Source organism: Nerophis lumbriciformis, linkage group LG31 (genome assembly GCF_033978685.3).
Source record: "Nerophis lumbriciformis linkage group LG31, RoL_Nlum_v2.1, whole genome shotgun sequence".
NCBI lineage: Eukaryota > Metazoa > Chordata > Actinopteri > Syngnathiformes > Syngnathidae > Nerophis > Nerophis lumbriciformis.
Genome location: NC_084578.2, coordinates 24,535,593 through 24,562,520, shown reverse-complemented (window position 1 = coordinate 24,562,520; position 26,928 = coordinate 24,535,593). Strand labels below are relative to the sequence as shown.

General features: G+C 39.2%; 2 protein-coding genes across 2 annotated transcripts in view; both read left to right on the top strand.

The window, feature by feature from the left end:
• Positions 1–25,198, top strand: part of cops8 (COP9 signalosome subunit 8) — a 34,815-nt gene extending 9,617 nt beyond the window's left edge. Inside the window, exons 4-7 of the mRNA XM_061926372.2 lie at positions 1,944–2,076; positions 23,985–24,092; positions 24,159–24,221; positions 24,866–25,198. Coding sequence (XP_061782356.1) covers positions 1,944–2,076; positions 23,985–24,092; positions 24,159–24,221; positions 24,866–24,945 — 384 coding nt within the window. The 3' untranslated portion in view covers positions 24,946–25,198. The remainder of the gene's footprint in view (positions 1–1,943; positions 2,077–23,984; positions 24,093–24,158; positions 24,222–24,865) is intronic.
• On the top strand, positions 8,808–11,548 carry trim63b (tripartite motif containing 63b). The gene has a single exon (XM_061926371.2). The coding sequence runs from the start codon at positions 9,913–9,915 to the stop codon at positions 10,954–10,956; it is 1,044 nt and encodes a 347-aa protein (XP_061782355.1). The 5' UTR covers positions 8,808–9,912; the 3' UTR covers positions 10,957–11,548.
• Positions 25,199–26,928: the final 1,730 nt, after the last annotated feature.

Genomic DNA, 26,928 nt, shown 5'->3' with positions numbered 1-26,928 from the left:
GATAATTTTGCATTACATTTTTAATATTAATAGTGTTAGTAAATTTTCTATAATAGTGTTAGTAAATTTTCAATAATAGTGTTAGTACATGATCTACTAAACAAACCAAAATTATGTGATACCTTATATGGGACTTGTAAGTTTCAAAAAGACAGCCAGAAGTGGTTGGTAAATGAAAATAAATCGAAAGGTGAATTAAATGTAGAAATGTACCCAATTGCAGGAAATGTAGTCTTGATTTTCAAAATTTTCTTTCAAGACTTGTGTTTCAGTACTTTCTACCCATAGAAATGTTCCTCTTTTTTGGTCAGTTTTCCTCTCTTTTTGTCAAAGGGTGCTGGATTGATGCCTGGATTTTGGCAAAAAGAGGTTATAACGTTTATTTTTGGTCATTGTGTATTTCTGATATACATTGCGCCGGCGGGATCGAGTTAGAGAGCCAGCTGGTGACTTAACACTGCTTGAATGTAGCGGCAGAGTGCATCAAATACTGCCACTAAATTGCCCCAAAATTATACTTTGGTGCGATAAAAAACATGTTTTATTGTAAGTTTATGAGCTGGAGTATATTTAGAGCTATATTTAGATGTATTATTTTGGTTGATTTCATCAGGAAACTAATGTTGGAAAAAGTGCAATTGCATGCGAGCACACGTCATTGGGAGCAAAGAAAGCTCCTCGTCGAGTTGGCCATACTCTCTCTATACGCGGCACTACACAGAGGAGTTTGGGGAAGCTACTAGTTGGACCGTGACATTCAGGATGTTGCCGCACTGTCTGCATTAAAACAAACAAAACTAAAGACAAGTTTCTGTTGTCATATTAAGATATCAGTTTCTCTCCTCACTCCATGCAGAGAATCAACAGCAAGATGGCAAGTTGGCGCAACCGGGATTGAACAGTGTCAACTTAGTTGACACTGTTACCTGAGTGGGTGTTGGCGTGTCCTTCCCATTGCTTACTAATCACTTTCTGTTTTGTTGGATTACCAGAGCGCGAGTGCCTTTGATCATGCTTTGACCATGCCTTGCTTTGCCACTTCCATTTTTTTCTGACCAAAAAAATAAAAATAATAATAATATATATATATATATATATATATATATATATATATATATATATATATATATATATATATAAATTTTATATTGATATCGATTGCTTGTCTGTTGCGATATATATTGATATTGTTTTATCGGCCCCGCCCCAGGTGAAACTAAATGGAACAACAATGAAAAAAGTTGAAAATTCGGGACAAGTTTGTGTCAAAGATGGCTCAAATGAGGTTTATGTGGGTAAAGAAGATGCATATGAGGTGTTTACTAGTGAAATCATACTATTACATGAGGTAGACACACCCTAATTTCTATGTGGTGTTTTGTCTAATAGTAGTGCACTTACAGCAGTACAACTATATAATACTCTTATATTATTTCATACCTATTTGTTCGTTTGTTTATTCCAATCATTCCAGGTCAGCTTCTTAGACATTGTAAACTACCTAATCTTTTCTCCACGTTTATACAACTGACATTAAAAGCTATCAAGGTTGTTGGCTTATGATCAGTTTGTTAGGATAAGAACTGGAACGGAAGGAAGATATGCAAATCTCATTTTGTCATGTTTAAGTAATAACTAGTTATTGTTTATTAGCAATATATTTGCAAACAATTCACTAAACTCAGGTGAACATGTATTCAACATGAACTATATACCAGATGAGTTGATCAAATGTTATCTCCTTGCAATCCATAGCCACAGTTAGCCTCTGGCTAGAGTCTGGTGTGTTTACATGTCAATGTACCATGCATAGAAATGCTAATTAAAATGTAATGTCCCTCCCAAAAAACTCTTGATTCTAAAACACTTTATACATGCTGAAAACCAGAGCTTTGAATCAGTATGCAAATGAAGCTGTTTTGAATATCATGTTTTGTATGCAGGCAAACCCTGAATTAACAGCTATTTGGGTAGTTGGTCAGCGTATTTGGCAGCGAGATTTTCCTGGCATCTACACAGCCATTGCAGCGTATCAGTGGTCAGAAAATATCCTTCCAGTAATGGAGGCCCTTCAAGGTAAGCCTTACCTTAACCCACATTTGCTGTGGCTATGTGTGTTTCTAAGTACAAAACCCAAAACCAGTCAAGTTGGCAAGTTGTGTAAATCGTAAATAAAAACAATACAACAATCCTCAGTTCCCAAATGTTTACTGAGTGTTGTTAAAAGGAAATATCATGTAACACAGTGGTAAAAATACCCCTGTGCCTACTTTTTTGCAATGTGTTGCTGCTATTAAATTCTAAGTTAATGATTATTTGCAAAAAAAATAAATAATAAAGTTTCTCAGTTGGAACATTAAATATCTTGTCTTTGCAGTGTATTCAATTGAATATAAGTTGAAAAGGCTTTGCAAATCATTGTATTCTATTTTGTTTTACAATTTACACAACGTGCCGACTTCGCTGGTTTTGGGATTTGTAAAACACTACTAAGCATACATTGCATCTGTAGAAACTAATTCCTTGCACATATATATATATATATATATATATATATATATATATATACCGTATTTTCCGCACTATTAGCCGCACCTAAAAACCACAAATTTACTCAAAAGCTGACAGTGCGGCTTTTAACCCGGTGCGCTTTATATATGGATAAATATTAAGATTCATTTTCATAAAGTTTCGGTCTCGTAACTTCGGTAAACAGCCGCCATCTTTTTTCCCGGTAGAACAGGAAGCGCTTCTTCTTCTACGCAAGCAACCGCCAAGGTAAGCACCCGCCCCCATAGAACAGGAAGCGCTTCTTCTTCTACTGTAAGCAACCACCCGCCCGCGTAGAAGAAGAAAAAGCGCGCGGATATCACCGTACGTTTCATTTCCTTTGTGTGTTTACATCTGTAAAGACCACAAAATGGCTCCTACAAAGTGACAAGGATCCGGTTCATGAAAAGACGCAATCTCTCCATCCGCACACGGATTACTTACCGTATTTCACAGCAACTGATATTCCTGTGAACCGCACTGTGGAACGGGAGCACGTACGGTGAATATTCGCACCACAGGGAATGAGAAGTCATCCTTCACTGTGGTTCTAGCTTGCCATGCTAATGAAACTTCCACCCATGGTGATATTCAAAAGGAAGACCTTGCCAAAAGAGACCTTTCCAGCCGGCGTCATCATAAAAGCTAACTCGAAGGGATGGATGAAGAAAAGATGAGCGAGTGGTTAAGGTAAGTTTAAGTTTACGCGAAGAGGCCGGGTGGCTTTTTTCACGCAGCTCTGTCCATGTTGATATACGTATGTTTGTGATTGCACATTTGCGTACATTTTGGGAGTGAACAGAGTTGTTAGAACGCTGGTTTTTAATATATTATTAAAGTTTGACTGACCTATCTGACTGTTTTTTTGACATTCCTTTAGCGCAGTGAGATGCGGCTTACAACACCGGGCGGCTTATAGGTGGACAACGTTTTGAAATATGCCGTTCATTGAAGGCGCGGCTTTTAACCCAGGGCGCCTTATGGTGCGGAAAATACGGTATATATATATATATATATATATATATATACACAGTATGTATATATATATATATATATAAATATATGTTTGTATGTATACGTATATATATATATATATATATATATATATATATATATATATATATATATATATATATATATATATTAGGGCTGCAACTAACGATTAATTTGATAATTAATAATCGGATAAAAGAGACAGACTACATTTCTATCCTTTCCAGTATTTTATTGAAAAAAAAACAGCATACTAGCACCATGTTCTGGACATTGGGGATGCAGCATAAACCAACAATAACACAGAAATGTAACTCATCAGATCAGAACTCGATCAGATATTGTACAAGTTTCTGTTGTGAATAATAAAGGATTCATTTTAGGCTGCTTCTGAATAATAGCATGAAATATTCCAACACTTTCATAACATTTAGTTATACTAAAGCGTCACTCAAATGTAAATATATGTATATAGCTTTATCGGGCCTGGCTACATTGATCCATTATAAAACGAACCTGAGATATTTCTGTCAGTTACGTTTATTTTGAAATTGGTAACCGTGCGTTTTCTCTCTCAAAACGGAGTCAAATGTGCCGGACACACATTATCAGCCCCGCGTTGCAACAAAGGCATAACGTTAACGTTACTCACAAAAAAGCTTAACTCATGAATGCCTGTTGCCACTATGGACTTAATAAGTTACATACCGTGAGTTCCCTTCATCCATGGCTCCAACATGTTACCTTTTCAGGTGCTCCTGAAGCAATGTTGTACTTCCGTGCCATTTTGCAGGAAACGGTCTTCTTTGAAGTCTTTAAGGTAAAGTGTTCTCACACTTTTGACGACTTAGGTCGTACACTTCTCTCCATTGAAGCAATAACCTCAAGATGTTTTTCCGCTGAACTATCCGTACTGTTTTCCTGCGTCATTTTTCGAATATTTCCAGCAAAGAAGCCTATGTCGTCACGTGAGCTGCACATGACACGTTATTGGCTAGCTTACGCCATCTCATGAGACGTAGCCTCAGCGCCGCCCTGGCACTGTTTTGTGCTGTTTTTGTACTTATTCTGATTATTGTTTCTCAGCTGTTTGTAAATGTTGCACTTTATAAATAAAGGTTTATTAAAAAAAAAAAAAATCAAATAAAAAAATTAAATAAAGAAATCAAAAAGCCTCCGCGCATGCGCATAGCATAGTTCAAAAGAATCGATGACTAAATTAATCGGCAACTATTTTTATAATCGATATTAATCGATTTAATCGATTAGTTGTTGCAGCCCTAATATATATATATATATATACATGAATATATATATATATGTGTGTGTGTGTGTGTATATGTATGTATATATATATATATATATATATATATATATATATATATATATATATATATATATATATATGTGTATATATATATATATATATATATATATATACACGTATGTATATATATTTATATATACATATATATACCGTATATACCGTAAATAAATGGCGTGGTGCGGGTTGGGCCGTGCCAGCAACCTGAGGGTTCCTGGTTCGATCCCCACCTCCTACCAACCTCGTCTGGTCCGTTGTGTCCTTGAGAAAGACACTTCACCCTTGCTCCTGATGGGTCGTGGTTAGGGCCTTGCATGGCAGCTCTCGCCATCAGTGTGTGAATGGGTGTGGGAATGTGTGGGTGAATCCGGAAAAAGTGTCAAAGCGCTTTGAGTACCTTGAAGGTAGAAAAGCGCTATACAAGTATAACCCATTTACCATTTTAAAAGAGAAAAAAGAAGGGGCAGCACGGTGGAACAGGAGTTAGTGCATGTGCCTCACAATACGAAGGTCCTGAGTACCGTATTTTTCGGATTGTAAATCGCTCCGGAGTATAAATCGCTCCGGAATATAAATCGCACCGGCCGAAAATGCATAATAAAGAAGGAAAAAAACATACCGTATCAGTCGACGTTTTTTTCATGGTTTGGCCGTGGGTGCGACTTATAACTCCGGAACGACTTATGTGTGAAATTATTAACACATTACCGTAAAATATCAAATTATATTATTTATCTCATTCGTGTGAGCGACGAAGAAAATGTCCGCAATCGTCACTCACACGCCAACCAATAAGAATTTGGCGGGGGCGGGTTATGGCAGAAGTGCATTGTGGGTCCTGGGATGCTAACTGCTATATGCTATACGCTACTGCCGGAGCTATTAAAATGGATCACATCAACATTGGCGGTAACTTATAAAAACTGAGAAGGACTGAACTAAAATGGCACCGAAAAAGAAATCATATACTGCAGATTACAAGCTGGATGTAGTGAAATATACTGCAGAGAACAGCAATCGAGCAGCAGAAAGAAAGGACGCTAGCGGGGCGCATACCAGAGGCGACACAGAGGAATATGATTTATTCGGATTTAGCGATCGGGAGTGACAGATTGTTTGGTAAACGTATAGCATGTTCTATATGTTATAGTTATTTGAGTGACTCTTGCCATGATGTGTTGCGTTAACATACCAGCCACGTTCTTAGTTGGGGTTTTTTGCGTCATATGGCGTACAATTATTCAGCCTGTTGTTCACTAATTTTTATTTATTTTATATTGCCTTTCAAATGTCTATTCTTGGTGTTGGATTTTATCAAATAAATTTCCCCCAAAAATGCGACTTATACTCCAGTGCGACGTATACGGTATTTTTCGGACTATAAGTCGCAGTTTTTTTCATAGTTTGGCCGGGCTCCAGTGCGACTTATATATGTTTTTTTCCTTCTTTATTATACATTTTCGGCAGGTGCGACTTATACTCTGGTGCGACTTATACTCCGAAAAATACGGCATATTGTGCATTTTCGGCCAGTGCGACGTATACTCCGGAGCGACTTATAGTCCGAAAAATACTGTATGTAAGTCGCATTAGAGTATAAGTCGCACTTTTGGGGGACATTTATTTGATAAAATCTAACACCAAGAATAGACATTTGAAAGGCAATTTTCAAGCACCCATTTGTGAATTTGTTCCTCGAACTGTGGCCACCTAGCTTTTAGCCCGCAATTAGCTTTTTTAGTTTTATTCATTTCAGTAAGAGTAGCCTCCGCTTTTCGCCAGTCCCTTAAAAGTTTCTTGCTTACTCCAAACTTTCTTTCTGCTGCTCGATTGCAGTTTTCTGCTGCATATTTCACTACTTCCAGCTTGTAACCTGCAGTATATGATTTCCTTTTCGGGGCCATTTTTGTTCAGTCCTTCTCAGTTTTTATAAGTTACCGCCAATGTTGAAATGATCAATTTTCATAGGTACGGAAGTAGTAGCAGGTAGCATCTTTTTTTTCACAATGCACTTCTGCCATGACCCGCCCCCGCCAAATTTTTATTGGTTGACGTGTGTGTGTGACGATTGCTGATATACGCCTACTCTCTTACGTGAATGAGATAAATAATAATATTTGGTATTTTACGGTATTGTGTTAATAATTTCACACATAAGTCGCTCCAGAGTATAAGTCGCACTCGGCCAAACTATGAAAAAAACTGCTATTTATAATCCGAAAATTACGGTAGTCCTGAGTTCAATCCCGGGCTCGGGATCTTTCTGTGTGGAGTTTGCATGTTCTCCCCGTGACTGCGTGGGTTCCCTCCGGGTACCCAGGCTTCCTCCCACCGCCAAAAACATGCACCTGGGGATAGGTTGATTGGCAACACTAAATTGGCCCTAGTGTGTGAGTGTGAGTGTGAATGTTGTCTCTTCTATCTGTGTTGGCCCTGCGATGAGGTGACGACTTGTCCAGATGAGGTGGCGACTTGCCCGAATGCAGCTGAGATAGGCTCCAGCACCCCCCGCAACCCCGAAAGGGACAAGTGGTAGAAAATGGATGGATATATATATATATATATATATATATATATATATATATATATATATATATATATATTCAACCACACACTTTTCATTTAAATAAATCTCAAAGTGCTACAGTAAAAAACTATATTTAAAACAATAAAAGCTTAGTAATTAAAACAAACAATAAACACATAACTTTTTATATAATGGCTTTTCTAACAGTTTATTGTTTTAGTTTTTAACAACTTGGTCAAAAGATTTCAGTGTGTATATACCGGTAAGTACTTTGTGAGCACATTGAACAATACCGTGATATTTTTGGTCACAATAACCGCGATATGAAATTTTCAATATGTTACATCCATATATCCTCATCTGGGTTCGAATCTCCGTACGGACATGTCTGTGTGGAGTTTGCATGTTCTCCCCATGCGTGTGAGGGTTTTCTCTGGGTATACCACATTCCAAAAATATGTGTGTTAAGTTAATTGAAGACTCTAAATTTCCCATGGGTATGAATGTGGATGTGAATAGTTATTTGTCTATATGTGCCCTGTGATTGGATGGCGACCAGTCTAGGATGTGCACGCCTCTCGCCACAAATCAGCTGGGATAGACTCCATCTTATCTGCGACTATAATGAGGATAAATGGTATAGAAAATGGCTGCATTGAAAAATATGAAATACCAGCTGCAAGTTGTAAATACTGTAGGAGCTACATTACAAGGTATTGACAATATGTTTGTTATTGACAAAACAGGAGGTTGTTGTTATCCTCAGTGGCTCACATATTGACATTCATAATTGCAAGCAGCAGGTGGCAGCAGTGCTGTTCCTCCTAAAGAAAAACATGTTGGAAAATAAAGATAGCAGTTATTTGAATACTATGTAAATCACAATGTCCAGCATGTTGTGGCATTCTTAGTAACCGTTTCTTAACCCAAAATATTTATTGATATCCTATTGCTTTGACAGTCATGCTTTGGGATGTTTGCGTCATTCAGTGTTGACAAGAGTTTATTAATAGCATGTGCATCACGTTTGCGCTGCTAGACATGTTGACGTACAGTACACAAGACACTTGAGAACTGAACAACCTGACATTATAATTTTATTGTCAAACACTTTGAATAGAGGAGCAATATAACTTGGTTGGAGCAAATTATTTTGATATTCAGTAGCACAGACTAAATATTTGTTTTCTTAGTTTTTGTCTGCTTCAGTGGAAAACAACTAACTTACTGAATCTTTTAAACAACATGATATATTTATAAGCAATGTACATTTTATGAAGGTGAAAATGTCATTGAGATATTTTCTTTGTTTTTGAGTCAGTTTTCCACGAAAAATGTCCTCCAAATTATTTTCTTGTTTTCGTACACCATCTTGGTTATCATACTAGCAAACATTGCACATAACAAACTAGTGTGTTTGCTAGCAAATCATTCCACAAAATATAGTCAACGTGTTGATTAATTTAAAAAAAATTTTTTTTATTGGGTATGACTGCAACACCATGGAACCAAAGAAAGTTGCAAGTTCCAGCACTTTGATAAAGAATTAAATACATATTTCAAAGTACCCTATTCCCCTCCTCCCTTTCTGCTCATCATAAAGTAAAAGGGATGTTGAGTGTACATATAACATCAGCTATGTCCAAACTTTTTCCATTGACGGCCGCACACTTAAAACATCCAATCAAGGGCCATTTTGATATTCTTCATTTTCAAAACCCATACAATATTAGTTATTTTTTTAAATTTTAAAATAAAAAATACACCCTGCATGTCAGCTTTGACATTACAACATTTTCTCCTTACAATACACATGTTTGCTCTTTTATTCCAGTTGTATTTTTTTAGTAAGACCATTTTTAGAATTAGCGGCACTTTGGACATCCCTGATATATGCATTGCATTCATTATAGTATTTCATATTGTTTTCTGCAAATCATTATTTTTTCTCTAAAATGTGTATTGTTTCTGGAACGGATTTACTAGATTTGCTTGAATTTTTATGGTGAAAATTGCTTTGGTTTTCATATTCTGTTTTTGTTTGACCTTCTTGGAACGGATTACTAGTGAAAATGGACGTCCCAGTGTAGTACAATTGTGCAAGCGTCCATTTGACACTATGTTCACAGTTACTTGTTTACGGATCTTATTGTAGCCCTTCTTTAAACCAGTCACATGCACCCTGTTTATGTCTTAGTTCACCAAGTCTAAATGTTGGTGGCTTATATTGGGACATGTGACACGTGGTGCTTTGGGTAGGTGGGGGTGATTTCTCTGAAAAGCTTCCTGGCCAGCAAGCAGGCAGGAATGTGTGCTTTGGTTGGTTGGATCAAATGTCAGCAGCTGTAAGGGTGTATAAAGGACAGGGCTGTGAGTTCTCAGCTAGTGCGCACATGACATCATAAGAAGAAAGACTAAGAAAAGTAGAGCAGATTCTGTTATTTTGTTAAAAAAAACAACTGACAAGGACAATAAGTTTGAATATTAACTGATAGCTGCTGAAAAACAACCTTCCTTCATGGATCTTCAGAGGACAGGGTCGCTGGTTCGCCCTCCGAGCCCCATGGACAGCCTGGAGAAGCAGCTCAGCTGCCCAATTTGCCTGGACATGTTCACCAAACCAGTCGTTATCCTGCCCTGCCAACACAACTTGTGCCGTAGCTGTGCCAGCGACCTCTATGACTCGCGCAACCCGTACCGCTTCTCTGGTGGCGTTTTCCGCTGTCCAACATGCAGGTTTGAGGTGGTGCTCGACCGCCATGGCGTCCATGGGCTTCAGCGGAACCTGTTGGTCGAGAATATCATCGACATCTACAAGCAGCAACAGGAAGTGAGTGGAAATGGAAGAGAAACAGAAACCTCCTTGAAGCCTAAAGAGTCGAAGGAGCCGATGTGTCAGGAACATGAAGACGAGAGAATTAACATCTATTGTGCAACCTGCCAGACCCCCACTTGTTCCATGTGCAAAGTGTTTGGGCAGCATAAAGACTGTGAGGTGGCACCTTTAGAAAGTGTTTATCAGACCCAAAAGGGTGAACTGAGCAACGGCATTGACACTCTGGTGTCCAGCAATGCACGTCTACAATCTCTACTTATCCAGATGGAAGATGCTTGTCGCGCTGTACAGGAAAATGCACAGCGTGCTAAACAAGGCTTAGCTGAGCGCTTCGACCTGTTGTACGCTGTCCTGGAAGAGCGAAAAACCATACTGCTAGAGCAGATTGGCAAAGAGCAAGATGAAAAGGTGGCTGCATTACGGGCTTTGGCTCAGCGTTACGGCGAACGACTTCAAGCTAGCTCCGATCTGACAGACTCAGCCGTGAGGGCGTTAGAGCAAAATGGGGCTGCCGAGTTCCTGTTGGCATCTAAGGGCCTCATTACGCAGACCAAAGACGCAGCCAAAAGCTCAATGGGCGAAGAGCGACCAGAGCCAGGCTTTGAAAAGATGGATCACTTCACCCTGTCCACGGAGCACGTCGAAGCCATTCTAGCAAAGATTGACTTTGGGTCAGGTGATGATGAAGATGTGGATTTTGATGATGCTGATGAAGAGGAGGAATGATGGAAGTAATGGTGGACTTGATTAAAAGACTGATGTGCTTTTGAAGGTTTGGTGACAGGAGTTTAGCAAGGACCTGTGAATGTTAGTCAAGTCATGAGGGATGCAGTACTTTAAGTGCAATATTTCACAGCAACATAACTTTCCTTTTTATACTTTTCTACTTCTCAACCACTTGAATGTTGGCGTCAAGAGGAAAAATGTCAAGTTTAATATAAAGAATGTCTCAGATTGTGTTTTGCTTATTGTTATTGTATATTTACCTATGAATAAGGATGCATGCCATTAAAAATCTTTATTGTGAGCTCTACTCTTCAAACTAAATTATAGGAAGTATTTTTTTTTTTTTTGGAGTGTCCATGTTGCTGCTCTTACTTGGCTTTACACTGGATTTAAAAATAAAAGCATCGCTATGCCCTTTCGACTTTGCCTTTGAGTAGAGAGTGGAGTCTATTTTTAAGAGGTGAGAAGTTGAGGAGTGATAGCTGCCCTAGAATAGACTGCCAGAGAACCACAGGCCAGGTCCTGTTTCGCCCTCTAACAGCGCGGTCATCCGCGCAGACGTCTTCTGTCGCATGTTGCAGGCCAACATTTGAGTGTCACAAGGGCGACGAAGAATGACTGCTGCAGTTGCTGCTGCTGGCATGTCAAGGGTCAAGCAAGAGTACAAAAATACATGTCTGCTTGGGGGCTGGGTTACAGAAAGCCCCTTCAGATGAACTAATTGGCTTCATTGGGGGTTTGCTCACTTGTCCGACATGCAGCTCATTCAGTGCCAGAAAACTGCTCCAACACCAGCTGTACTTTTTCAAGTGTTATACATTTCTACTTTTAACTAAGCAACGTCAACACTGTGCAACACCCACTGATAATATTCTAAGCACTAACTCCAAGACCGCAAACAAAGCTTTTACAAAGTAAAGTTGTCTCTCCTACACATTGTCGTACAAAAGTACAGCAGTAGTGTGAGAAGACAGGAAAGAAGTTTGGGGAAGCAACTTCTCTCCCAGCTGTCTTTTTTCATCCAGTGTTATTGTTACGGCTGCTCGCTGAAGTGGACTGTTGATCCACATATAAACTGTTGCTAAGATATAAAACATGTTCATGTGCATGCTGCTGAAGCAGTAGTGCTGTGAGGCCCCATCCCACATATCTTATCTTCACAAACCTCAGCGTGGCAGGCTGAAGAGAATTTATCTGGCAGCTTTTTAAAGTCTACAGTGGTCTGTGCTGGAAATACTGATCTACTGACAATGGCATTTCATATTTACCAAGCATGCTTTATCTACATGTATGCTTCATTAATATTTGCAAGTTGAATTCTCTTTGAAACTCTGCACAATCAGTGCACATATTTACCTACCTCATTTGGCAATTATTAACTTACAGGATAATGATTAGGTTGGCAAAATAACTATTATTGATTGCAAGTTCACCCCTAATAAATTATTTTAACTTGAGCGAGACGTAATATCTATCAAAAGATATAGGTTAAAACATTTTTTGTATTAGGTTGTGATAATTAATTTTTGATTCCAATTCAAAAGGTGACTTAGTGCTTGGTGGGAAAATCTTTGTTGGCAAACACAAAAGTCAATAGTTTCTTGTACAGAAGTACCTCAATTTACGAGCTCAATTCGTTCTACAAAGGAGCGTAACTTAAAACACAAATCTGCACCACCTATGGAATTTAATTAAAATCAATTTAATTGGTGCTTAGTCCCTCTAAAACAGCACAATGTTAACATGTAATATGTATTTTAAAAAGATAAACTAACTTTTAGATAATAGATATTGTTTGTAAAATAATAGATATTGTTTGTAAAATAATATAATATAATTAACTACAAACAACTACAGTAGTTTTATGAAATAATGTAATAATAAGGGAGCTGACTAATGCAGGTTTCTCTGCTTCGGTATAGTGTAACAATAGGAACCATTATTGTTGTTTATTTTGCACACGTACATCTTTGACTGACACACCGACAATCAGAGTTAAAAACAAGCGATAAGTATGTCTGTGTACCATAAAGGTAATTGTCTTATCATCCAAAACACACTGAAATACCTCAAACACATCATCAGCAGCTTCTCCATATGCTCATGGATAGATATTCGCTGTTTCCTGTCTTTGGCTGCATGGCGCGGAGGCTGGCTTTTGTTTTTTGTGATGCAAACTGGCGGTGCTGCGGCCAGATTGACCACGGTAGCACGTTTTTAATAGGTTTTCTTTCTCGGATTCTGTGAGTGCTGTCCGCTTCTTCTTCTCTGCGCTCTCCATCGCACTCACTTTCTCTGTTCTGGTGGTTGGAGGGCATGGTTAAAAAAACAGCTTGTATCTCAAATTACTGGTAAGTTGCGTTACTCATACATTGGGCACCACTGTATTTTTGCCAAATTTCTGTGAGAATCCTGCGTGTGACTCAAACATTAAGGAGTGTGGCTATCCGGCACTAGTTGCAGTGTGCAACCACTTGGTTGCATCTGTGAGCAGATAGTCATCTATTTCTCCTTCAGACTTTTCATGTCTTATCAGGTCGGTAGTGCATTCTGCACACATTCTTCAATGCCGCCTAAAGTGAAGGTTGAGGCACAAATACAGTGGTACCTACTATAAGTTGAGGCACAATTGTACCTCTCTTTTTGTTCATAATCGTTTCCAAAAGGTTTGATTAAAGATTAGCGCTGCGTCAGCACCCAATCCAGCGTCAGCCAGTCCCCACAGTTCAATCAATGCACGGCCACCAATCACGGCCCCCTGACCACTCCAACCTACAATTCCATCAACGCACGGCCACCAATCACGGCTCGCTGACCACTCCAACCTAACACAGCAACGCCAACTGCCGGTAGCACTACAGCAACCACCACCGGCCATCCGGCGTACAAACACTCGCGGCCGCCAAAACCGAAACAAAAGTGCGACCGACCCCGCAAACTGCAACAACGCATACCACCGAGGCCGCCAACCCACCGACCTCAACACCATCTACAGCCCAGCCAATCGAACCATCGGACATCCACCCCGGCCAACCAAACAATCCAACGCGCCGCCGACCAGCCCCAGAGCCCCATATAGCTGCAGACCGCGCCGAGGACTGCCACCGAGAGGCAAACAGCATGGAGCCGCCCCTGATAAGGAATGAAATGACCTGCAACTCAGCGCGCAGCATGCACCCAAGCCAATCCACCACCAGTCTGACCGCCCCCAAGCATGCCCGTAGATCCCACCTACATCCACTCCACTAACCCCTCTCATTAAAAAAAAACAGGCCTTGTCGCCACCAGTGCCTAGTGCCACTAAACCCCGCAATCCATCCCTCAGGTCTAGGCCCCCCACCACTCACCAGGCATCCCATTCCGGTAAAAAGCCATAAGGCCTCAGCCCCGCGCCCACATGCCATGGTACCGCCGCTGCGATTAGCAATGCACACTGGGGTAGCGACACATATGCACAACAAACAAAACATGAGGGAAAAAAAAGTTAAATATAAAAAGAAAGTAAATTTAAACAAATACAACATATAAAAATAAATAGGTATCCATAAATACATTAAAAAAAGAAAATACATACATATAACTCCACAGATAACTGCAAAGGCTTAACTGCCCACTTAACGGAAACTGTTTAAAAACACCAGTTGTTTACCAAGCAAGCGTCACCCGCAAGGACACCTTAAACACAGAGTCATATATTGGACTCACAGAAAACACCTTTAAACCCCGTTATAACAGTCACACAGCATCATTCCATAGGCCCCAACTCAAGAACTTTACAGAGCTGAGATACATATGGACTCTTAAGGACAATAAAATTGATCACGCTATTACATGGCGAATTGTTGCATCCAGCTCTCCATTAAACAGTGCAGCTAAAAGATGTAAACTGTGCCTGAAAAAAAATGTGTTTATTATATACCACCCCTGCATGTCCACATTAAACAAACGCAACACACTGGTCTCATCATGCCGGCACATAAGCAAGGCACTACTGTGTAACAATGGCCACACCCCCATGTAATGTACCCTATATATATATGTAACAACCACAGACACTTCAATAAAATCCCCTGAAGAGCAGGGAAACCTGCAAAACAGGCTTGTAGGGAAGAAATAGCCTCTGTGTTTTTTCCTGACCTGAACGTATATTCCGCTCTACCCCGGTATTGAGCACCGTATAACGGATAAACCACAGTAACCTCGACTATACATATGCACATACCTACACCATCTCGTGCATACATATACAAACACATATACACATATGTTCATACATATACAAATATACATTTGTGGTCAAAAGTTTACATTCACTTGTAAAGAACATAATGTCATGGCTGTCTTGAGTTTCCAATACTTTCTACAACTCTTATTTTTTTGTGATAGAGTGATTGGAGCACATACTTGTCGGTCACAAAAAACATTCATGAAGTTTGGTTCTTTTATGAATTTATTATGGGTCTACTGAAAATGTGACCAAATCTGCTGTGTCAAAAGTATACATACAGCAATGTAAATATTTGGTTACATGTCCCTTGGCAAGCTTCACTGCAATAAGGCGCTTTTGGTAGCCATCCAAAACAGGCCCAGAGCATAATACTACCACCACCATGCTTGACAGTAGGAATGGTGTTCCTGGAATTAAAGGCCTCACCTTTTCTCCGCCAAACATATTGCTGGGTATTGTGGCCAAACAGCTAAATTTTTGTTTCATCTGACATCACATAGACAAAGATAAGACCTTCTGAAGGAAAGTTCTGTGGTCAGATGGTGGTGATAGTATTATGCTCTGGGCCTGTTTTGCTGCCAATGGAACTGGTGCTTTACAAAGAGTAAATGGGACAATGAAAAAGGAGGATTACCTTCAAATTCTTCAGGACAACCTAATATCATCAGCCCGGAGGTTGAGTCTTGGGCGCAGTTGGGTGTTCCAACTGGACAATGACCCCAAACACACATCAAAAGTGGTAAAGGAAAGGCTAAATCAGGCTAGAATTAAGGTTTTAGAACGGCGTTCCCAAAGTGCTGATGTGTGGATAATGCTGAAGAAACAAGTCCATGTCAGAAAACCAACAAATTTAGCTGAACTGCACCAATTTTGTCAAGAGGAGTGGTCAAAAATTCAACCAGAGCTTGCCAGAAGCTTGTGGATGGCTACCAAAAGCGCCTTATTGCAGTGAAACTTGCCAAAGGACATGTAAGCAAATATTAACATTGCTGTATGTATATTTTTGACCCAGCAGATTTGATCACATTTTCAGTAGACCCAAAATAAATTCATAAAAGAACCAAAGTTCATGAATGTTTTTTGTGACAAACATGTGCTCCAATCACAATATCACAAAAAAAATAAGAGTTGCAGAATGTATTGGAAACTCAAGACAAGCATGACATTATGTTCTTTACAAGTGCATGTAAACTTTTGATCAGGACTGTACATTCACATATATACATATATATATATATATATATATATATATATATATATATATATATATATATATATATATATATATATATATATATATATGCATACCTGCCAACTACTCCGATTTTCCCGTAATTAGTACGGTTTTCATCAACCTATTCCGGGTTACGGTTGCAGTGATAAAAAATACGGTTTTTCATTAATTAAAAAAAAATATTTTTTTAAAATGCGCGAGGCTATTTATAGCACCGCTGCCAAGCACGAGGCACCTGTTGCCATTGTTTCCAAACGAGCGAACGATCATGGAATCAGCCGGAGAAAAATCGCAAACGAGTCTTAAACCGAAAAGAAAACTGCAGTCATTCCGTGAAGAATATTCAAAAGCCTATCCGGGAATAATTATCCGTTCCAAAAAGGGTGAAAACTACGCGAATTGCACCTTGTGCAGACAAGATTTTTCGATCGGACACGGAGGAATTAGCATGTAAAAGACCACGTTGGGACAAAAAAACACAAGTCTAATGCCGTTGCTAGCGATACAAGTGGAAAACTTTCAACGTTTTTCGGATTTTAGCCACAAAAAGGTAATGACACCAATGTTATCTATTGGAATTGTTTAGTACTGTTATACTGTTAAAAGTGTTTATACTATTTATGCTTTCAAGTCCAAGTTGAAGAAATCTTGTTAAATGTTGACATCATAACTACCAAAATACAGAAGTATGTCCTTAATATTTTTGCAGTGCTATTTCTGTTGAAAAGTTAAAATGATTACATTAGAGATGTGATGTGCCACTTTTCAAGTGTCTGATGGCTTAAATTAATTTTCATTAATTTTTCATATTTTGAATTCTTTTGAAAGGCTTACAAAAAAACTACATTTGAATTGTAATTCCATGCTATTGACAGGACTATTAATTTTAATGAAGTTAGCTTACCATGTTTACAGTATGATAATTGTGATAGAAATGTGAATTTTAGGCACAGAATATTTTATACAATTGAACAAGGCAGTAGATTATACAAGCTTGGACAGAAAGTTAATAATGACACCAATTTTTTTTTTAATGGAATTGTTTAGTACTGTTTTACCATTTGTTTACTGTAAAAAGTGTTTATACTGTTTATACTTTCAATTAACAAATTGAAGTCTTGTGAAAGGTTGACAAGATAACTGGCATTAACTGTCAAAATAATTTCAAACTATTGAAGTTAGCTTACAGAATAAACATGTCAATCAACCCATATGATTTTTGCTGTAATATTTTTGTTTTGAAAAGTCACTGTGAATGATAGAAAAGTGATGGTTTTAGCAACATTTTAACCTGTCTGAATGCTAATAATCATTTTGCGTCGGGGGGCGAAGCCTGAACCCCCCACCAGGACTTTGTCCTGGACCTACCGGGGCCTGCGGCCCCTGGACCCTGGCTACTAGGTTTTTCTGATTTCAAAAGTTGGCAGGTATGTATATGTATATATGTATGTATATATATATATATATATATATATATATATACACACAAATATATGTACTGTACATACATATAATTATCCATCGAACACACATATACCTATATATACACATGCATGTACATATACACACACATACGCACACCCATATATAGATATATACTGTATATAAATGCATAACACATATACACACACACACACACACACACACACACACACACACACACACACACACACACACACACACACACACACACACACACACACACATATTAACACTTATGTACATACAAACATACACACAGATTTCACCATATATATGTATGTGTATATATACATATAATCACACACACATATATAAATAATTATAAGAAAAAAGGTAAAATAAATGAATAAAGTATTGAAAAAATAAATAGATAAATATAATGATAAATACATTTAAAAAATAAATAAATACATTTAAAAAAACATTGAATAAGTACTACCGCAGGGCAGTTGGGCAGCACTGCTGGCGCCCTAACAGGGGTGGCAAGCAACCCCCCAACCCAGTACGAGACGTGCCCGCACCGCCGCAGTGCAGGGCGGCCCAAGCCAGACCCCTCCGCACCCCCCAAGTGAAGGAGGAAGCCCAGGGAGACCCAAAGCCAGAAAGGCACGGACCGACCCCCGCCCGACATCGGCAAGGCCCCCCAGGCTCCCGGCGCGGCCCCCCGCCCAACCACCCACGAGAGGGACAGGTGACTACTTCACCCAAGGCAACCGCCCCCAGCCCCACCTGTATCCCAACCCTCGCCAAGGCACGGCCATCCACCCACAACCGCTAGAGCACCTATGGATCAGTTCGCCAGGCTGGATCCAGGAACCGCATCCCCACCCGACCTTGCGGCACTTGGCACCCCCGGCACCCAGCACCACCCATCCACGCAGCGAAACCCCTAGGGGTAGAGCCACAGCCCTGGCCCCCATGGGAGTCAGGTCAGGAAATTAATTTGAGATGCCCAAAGAAATCGGAATTCCGTCAGTTGGTGTTTTTATTCAGCTGACATTCTTTCTAAAATGATATGATCTAATAAAATGTTTTTCTAAAGGTTTATACATTAATTATTTCTTGATTTCCTATTCACGAGAATAGTTTTCTTGGCGATGCCTAATGCGTTGATAAGGAGGTATGTTTTGTTTGTAGCAAAATCATTTGCGGAGAGATCAACCGACAGGCAGAGTGAGGGGGAGATGGGAATAGGAATCTCTAAGGCCAATGACCGAAGTTATTCTATACAAACCCATTTCATACATTCTTTGACCGATGTAATGTATTCTGTAAAGTGTTTTGAGCTGAATCAGCCGTAAATTTGGAATTTACGAAATTTCGAAAAGTTTTGGGACATATTTGTTTCCAGAATTCTGGGTCACAGCGTGTGGATACATCTGAGTGCCATTTGGAAGTAGGAAAACCTATTGTGTTATCTATTCTTGATAACAAAGCATATCATTTGGATACAGTTTTGGTAGCAGTTATTTTGAAGAATTTAATTGCAGTGGGATTACTTTCTCATGTTGTTTTGTTGAATATTGTGCTGATTACAGATTTGATTTGTATAAATCCTAGGAATTAGTTGGGATGTATTGCATACTGTGTTATTAAACCTTTAAAATACATACAACTGTTTGACGAAGGTCCTGAGTAGTCCTGGGTTCAATTCCGGGCTCGGGTTCTTTCTGTGTGGAGTTTGCATGTTCTCCCCGTGACTGCGTGGGTTCCCTCCGGGTACTCCGGCTTGACCTCCAAAAACATGCACCTGGGGATAGGTTGATTGGCAACACTAAATTGGCCCTAGTGTGTGAATGTGTGAATGTTGTCTGTCTATCTATGTTGGCCCTGCGATGAGGGTGTACACCATCTTCCGCCCGATTGTAGCTGAGATAGGCTCCAGCGCCCCCCGCAACCCCGAAGGGAATAAGCGGTAGAAAATGGATGGATGGATGTTTCCATTGATGATATCTCCAAGGCATCTGACTCCCTTATCATACCATGTTGGAAAGTTTAATGGTTTCTTGTTAAGCAGAAAATCAGGATTATTCTAAATAGGCATCATTTGGCAGGGAGTGAGCGAGGACCCAGTTTAAAAAAAAAAATTCCCACAAAGCTGTTAAGGTTGTGCGTATATTAATTATTAATAAAGAAGTTGTGTTTTCAAAGAATTTGGCTAATAAAGGGAAAGTTAGAAATTGGGATCTCCTGGCTAAGTGATTGTTCAATATCTAACCATAAGTTATATCTAATACGTTGGGATTGATCCATTTTAATATGCATTGTAGTTTATTTGCAAGTAAGTAATACAATTTGGGAGTTCTAGACCCCCATATTCTTTGGGTTTTTGTAATGTTTTAAGGCTGATTCGTGCTGGTTTACTTTTACAAAGTAACTGAGTGATGTGTGAGTCTAGTGATTTAAACCAAATTTGAGAAGGTTTGGTGGGAATCATTGAAAAGAGATAATTAACTCTAGGCAAGACCATCATTTTCACGGTAGAAACCCTTCACGTGAGTGAGAGTGTCTTCCAAAGCGCCAGATCATCCTCAGTCGATTTTAAGATTGGGGAGTAATTCAAGCGATTCAGATCTGACAATGTGGAAGAAATATTGATTCCCAGTTATTTAATGTTCCCTTCGTGCAGTGGAATCAATGAGGTGCTCTGAAAGAAAAAAATAAATAGGTAACACAGTAGATTTGGACCAGTTGGAGTAATCTGAAATAGAACTGAATTTATCAATGAGTGAAATTCTATCTTGAAGAAAAGAATGTGGATTTTGTAGGAAAAGTAATACATCATCAGCATAAAAGCTGATTTAATGATGAACGGTTGCAGTATGGGCAGCACGGTGGAAGAGGGGTTAGTGCGTCTGCCTCACAATACGAAGGTGCTGAGTAGTCTGGGGTTCAATCCCAGGCTCGGGATCTTTCTGTGTGGAGTTTGCATGTTCTCCCCGTGACTGCGTGGGTTCCCTCCGGGTACTCCGGCTTCCTCCCACCTCCAAAGACATGCACCTGGGGATAGGTTGATTGGCAACACTAAATTGGCCCTGGTGTGTGAATGTTGTCTGTCTATCTGTGTTGGCCCTGCGATGAGGTGGCGACTTGTCCAGGGTGTACCCCGCCTTCCGCCCGATTGTAGCTGAGATAGGCTCCAGCGTCCCCCGCAACCCCGAAGGGAATAGGCGGTAGCTGAGATAGGCTCCAGCTTCCCCCGCAACCCCGAAGGGAATAGGCGGTAGAAAATGGATGGATGGATGGACGGTTGCAGTATGGATGCCTTTAATATTTGCATGCTGTCGAATTGCAGTTGCAAGAGGTTCAATAAATATGGCAAAAAGTGACGGAGAAGGTGGACAACCTTGCCTAGTGCACCTTATAAAATGAAACTTTGGAGAGATTTGGCTGTTACTTCTAACTAAAACGATATAGAACCCTGATCTATGCTTTAAATTAATTTCCGAATCCAAATTTTTGTAGAGTAGCTCGAAGAAAATTCCAATTCACTGTTATCAAACGCTTTTTCAGCATCTAATGAAACAACAGCGGTTTTTACATTATGAATAACAGAATAATAGTCTATCAGATTGAGTAGACGGCAACCATTGTTGGACGATTGTCTCCCTTTGATGAAACTTGTTTGGTTAGGATGTACTATATATGGAGTGACTTTTTCTAATCTTTGAGCTAATACTTTGCAGATAATTTTATAGCAATCAGGGAGATTGGCCAGTAACTGGATGGAAGTGCTGGGTCTTTATCAGGTTTCAGCAAGAGACTGAGTATAGCAGAGTTCATATTTGGAGGAAGGAATGAGTTTTCTTTAATCTCTAAAGCCATTTTTGTAAATATTGGAGCTAGCAGTGACCACAATATGTTGCTTTATTGTTTGGCATCTGTTGAAGAGCATTATGATTTTCAGCTATTGAAATAGCAAGATCAAAATTTAATAACTGCCTTGTATATAAATTTAGGTAAGTCTATATCATTAAGAAATGTCTCAATATCTGAAAGAGATGGGGTGTATATAAGTTTCTGTAAAAGTCTCTAAAGATGGAGTTAAATTCCTCAGGAACGTGCGTAATGTTACCAGCTGAATCCATAATGGATGGTATAGAGCTTTTTTCTTTAAGTTTTAAAGTGACTTGGTTAGTTAGTTGGTTAGTCAAACATTTGCTTGGTTTATTGTCATGCTCAAACTTCTCCAAGTGTAACCTCTGCAGCAGGAATTGAGTTTTCTTATCTATTATATTTCTCTTAAAGTCTAATTTGAGTTTTCTTAATTTGTTCAGAATGTGTTCGTTTTGTGAGTTAGCATTAGCTATCTCTAATAGTTTGATTTCATTTTCAAGTTCTTGCTCTAATAAATGTGCCTTTTCTTTCTTGTATGATGAATAGGAAATAATTTTTCCTCGCATAACTATTTGCACGGTCTCCCAGAGAACTCACGCCGTGGTTTTTGGTTGGTCATTAAAATCTAAAAACCTGTCCATTCTTTCTCGAAATAGTTTAGAAAGTCTGGGTCCTTTAGTAATGATGTATTAAGTCTCCATTGTTTTGTAGGTGAAGTGATAGTTTTGTTAGTGAGGGAGAATGAGACAGGTGCATGGTCACTGATGATGATAGGTTGGACGTGAATGTTTGAGATGTCAGATAAAATTTAGCTACTTGTTAAAAATAAGTCATTGCGAGAGAATGAGTGGTGAACTGAGGAAAAACAAGTGTATTCCCTAAGAGTGGGGTGGTAAGAACGCCAGGCATTGCAAAGACCGTCATCGTTCATTTATTGCTTAAGTATTTACATTGACTGAGACTCACGGCGACTCCCAGTCACGCTGGACCGATCTATATTTGGATTAAATCCTAAATTGAGGTCCCCTCTTAGAATCAAGGACGAGTTTGAGAGAGTGAAGAGAAGAAAGGGTGAAAAAAGGAGGGGTCGTCAACATTTGCACCATAAATGTTGGCGATACAAACGTTTATCCCATCAACAGAAATATTAAGAATTACGTATCTGCCCTCTATGTTAGTAATGGAGTTATAGAGTGTAAAATTAACCTTTCTACTAATGAGAATGGCTACGCCTCTCTGTATAGAGTTGTAACTAGCTAAGTACTGTATGTGTGTGGGTATTGTGGTGATTGCAGTTTTGAGGAATCAGACATGGAGATGTTAGTTTCTTGTAGTAAAGCAATGTCTACTTGCATGTTCTTCAAATGATTAAGAATTGTTATAATTTTTTTCCCTGGACCTGACACACATTCTATGTGACAAACTGTATAGTGGACATACTAAACTAGACTGTAACTAAGTGTGTGGATGTATGTGTTTACTTTATGTGTAAGTAATGCATATCTGTATCTAAATGTAAGTTTATCCTGCATATATTTATGTGTACAAAGTGAGTAAATGTGTATAGTTGTTGTGCATGTATTAGAGAGTTGTGAGTGTGTGTAAATTAATGATGATAAATGCTGACGATGACAAGGGGACACGTAACAGGTGGAGAAATAGAAAGGGAAAAACATAAAATAAATAGAAAAGAAAACAAAAGAGAGTGTTGGATTTGACAAGTAGTGAAATAAGTGAGATGGAAAGGAAAACGAGAAAGAAAAACAAACGCAGCTAATGATTCTCCAAAAGAGAAAAAGAGCGGTTTGTGTTTACATGAGCGCTATCATGACGCACAGGCGTATTGTGAGAAAGAGAAGAAAAGTAAAAAAGGAGGGAATGAAGCATAATGAAAGAAAAACAATTCAACATTTACGGTGCTTCAGATGTTAACACAGCCACGGTGGTGCTTCCGGATTGTGGTACTTTTAGATAAATTAAACTAGCATTATTAACTATATTTATTTGCTCTGTCACCTAGAACACAGAGCTCATATTTCGACCTGAATTGAAGTGTTGTATTATTCTTTAAATTTGTTTAAGCAAGTAAGTAAAGAGAAGGTAAAACTGTCAAAACTATTTTTTTGTATGCAGCCCTCATTGTAAAAAGTGTAGACTGCTGTTGTTTGGGAAAAAGTCATGCAGTCACTCAGGATGTTTTGTTTGGACTCACATGTGTGTAATACAGTTGTGTGATTTGCTGCACAGAGAGCACACGACAAAGAGCCTACATGTTGGTGGCTCAGGCATACACTTCAATCACTGCAGATGACTTTGCCGCCTTTGTGGGTTACTCGGTGGAGGAAGCCGTGAAAGGTAAGCCCTGACACAAAGCACAAGATTTGTTCTAGAATAAGTAACATAGTTCCTGTCTCTGTGAAGGTGTAGTCAGTCAGGGTTGGCAGGCAGACCCCACAACCAGAATGGTGATGCCCAAAAAGCCAGGTAGGTGGCGGTATTGTTCTTTGTTACCAACTCTTCTTGGTAGTTGACATATTTTGTTAGTATGATTGTGTTGCATCATCACATGTTGACAAAATCGACTACGAAGACGCAAACCCATGACAGGTTTTTGTGCACGTCAACATCTGCTGTGTGTTAAACAATACTAAATGTCCATCTGGGCACCGATGTGATTTTGTCTACAAGTACATCAACGCAACATGATGCAATATTCCAAGCAGGTCTTACTGCAAACACACAACTGTGTGGCATGTTGTGGTACTGTGACAGAACAAGCAGTGAGTCATACACACATGTTGGCAACGTGTTGAACAGGAAACCTCTCGTCTGCTAGCTCTGTGCACTTCAACCACATGTTTGTAATCAGCTGAGTCAGCAGTACACTGGGGAAGAAGTATTTGATGCCCTACTCTTTTGGAACTTTAACCCCTTACACAACCTTTTTTAGGTTTAATTTACTGAATAATTTTTTTTTTTAAATCTGAAAACGACATGAAATAATAAAGTTGTTAAATTTGTCACTAACAACTAAACAATGTTATTTTTTTTAATTATTTTCTGTGTGTAAGAACATGTTGATTCTCAAGTTTTCCTCTTTGTCTTCTGTGGGAATCGTTTGTGAGCAGAACCTCCACCTGTGTCGTCCGTTCCAAATGAGCAGCAGCTGGCCAGACTTACCGACTACGTGGCGTTCCTGGAGAACTGATGAGCTCCATTGTCACCTTTTTCATCTGCACGCCACTAAAGTATGTCTTTTCACAGCAATAACACTTCTTGTGCTTCTTCCTGAGCTTTTAACACCTTTGTATTTATATCAAACTCCATCAGTACTTTTATTAAACAAACTCGTCATTAGCATCAGGAACATTCTGCACAATGTGATATGTGCATACCCAGGAAGTCAATGTATACATGCATCGTAAAATCAACTGTAAAATAATAAACACTTATCAAGCAAACCTGATTGCATTTAATAAATACAATTTAAAATACCGTATTTTCCGCACTATAAGGCGCACCTAAAAACCACAAATTTTCTCAAAAGCTGACAGTGCGCCTTATAACCCGGTGCGCTTTATATATGGATAAATATTAAGATTCATTTTCATAAAGTTTAGGTCTCGCAACTACGGTAAACAGCCGCCATCTTTTTCCCCCGTAGAAGAAGCGCGCGGTGCATGCTGGGATATGTGACGTTTCATTTCCATTTGTGTGTTTATGTAAAGACCCCAAAATGGCTCCTATTAAGTGTGTTGTCTGTCTAATTATAAATAATGCAGACGAGGCGTGTTAACTGAGTTCTCAACGTTTACTCACAGCGTGCTCATAACCACATTCTAACTCCCAGCATACAACAACGCTTCTCAGGGCTACCGCGCATGCTCGTAACTATCGTTGCATGCTGGGTAGTGTAGTTGTTATGTTTGCTAGCTCATAACAGCACATTGAGAGACACGCTTACGCGCTTAATTCAATACTCGCCGTCATTCCGGGTGGATTGACAAAAGACCTCCAGCCGCTAGATATTGGTGTCAACAGGGCATTCGAAGCTAGACTGCTAACTGCGTGGGAACAATGGATGACAGAAGGCGAACACACCTTCACTAAGACGAGGAGGCAGCGCCAGACGACGCCAACATCTGCCAGTGGATCGTAAATTTGCCCAACTTTTCACTTCGGACACCGAAGACGAAGGATTTACGAATGAAGAATAACTTCAGAAAGTGAGCGCTATGTTTATTTTGTGTGTTGTGACATTAACGTTCGAGCAACATTATGTTGCTATTGCTCTGCACTATTTTGAATTTTACTACGTTTGTGATTGCACATTTGCGTACATTTTGGGAGTGAACAGAGTTGTTATAACGCTGGTTTTTAATATATTATTAAAGTTTGACTGACCTATCTGACTGTTTTTTTGACATTCCCTTTAGCGCAGCGTAGGCGCGGCTTATAGTCCGGGGCGGCTTATTGGTGGACAAAGTTATGAAATATGCCATTCATTGAAGGTGCGGCTAATAATCCGGTGCGCCTTATAGTGCGGAAAATACGGTACTCATCTTCTTTGAACATTGGAAAGGTAACATTTGTTGGCCAGCTCCTAAAATGAGAAGTGACCTTGAAATTCACGTAAATTCTTCATAAATGTTCTACTTTTACATATTTTTGTTACTCATTTCTGTATTTATAAATGTACACTTTCGTGGTGTTCCTGTGACTCCGGCCAGTAGCTTGTGAGCTGATTTTCAGTAGCTCACCAAAGGGTCAAATAATTGCAATAACGCTCAAGTATTTTTATAATTTTCAATTCAGACCTATTTGATAACAAAAATAACAAAATAGCATGAAGACAATAAAGCATAAAGACTGTTTGAGTGAAGATCTCAGCCATTTTTATTTTGCAAAAGTAGCCCTCAGAAGAAAAAAGGTTGGATGCCTAATGCATTACCACAAAATGTGGAATATTTCACAAGTGAAATGGTCCACAGCAAGTTGCAAACTTTACATCCTCTGCATGCCATGAAGAATAAAAGTAAGATGTATAATATAAGGTTTGATGTAAATTCCGACATATTTCAATAATGACTTCCGCTTGTCCCAGCACAGTCCTATTATTGTTTAATGTTTATTGAGACACACTCCTATTATTTATACAATGTTTATTTTGAAATACATTTTAATGTTGAAT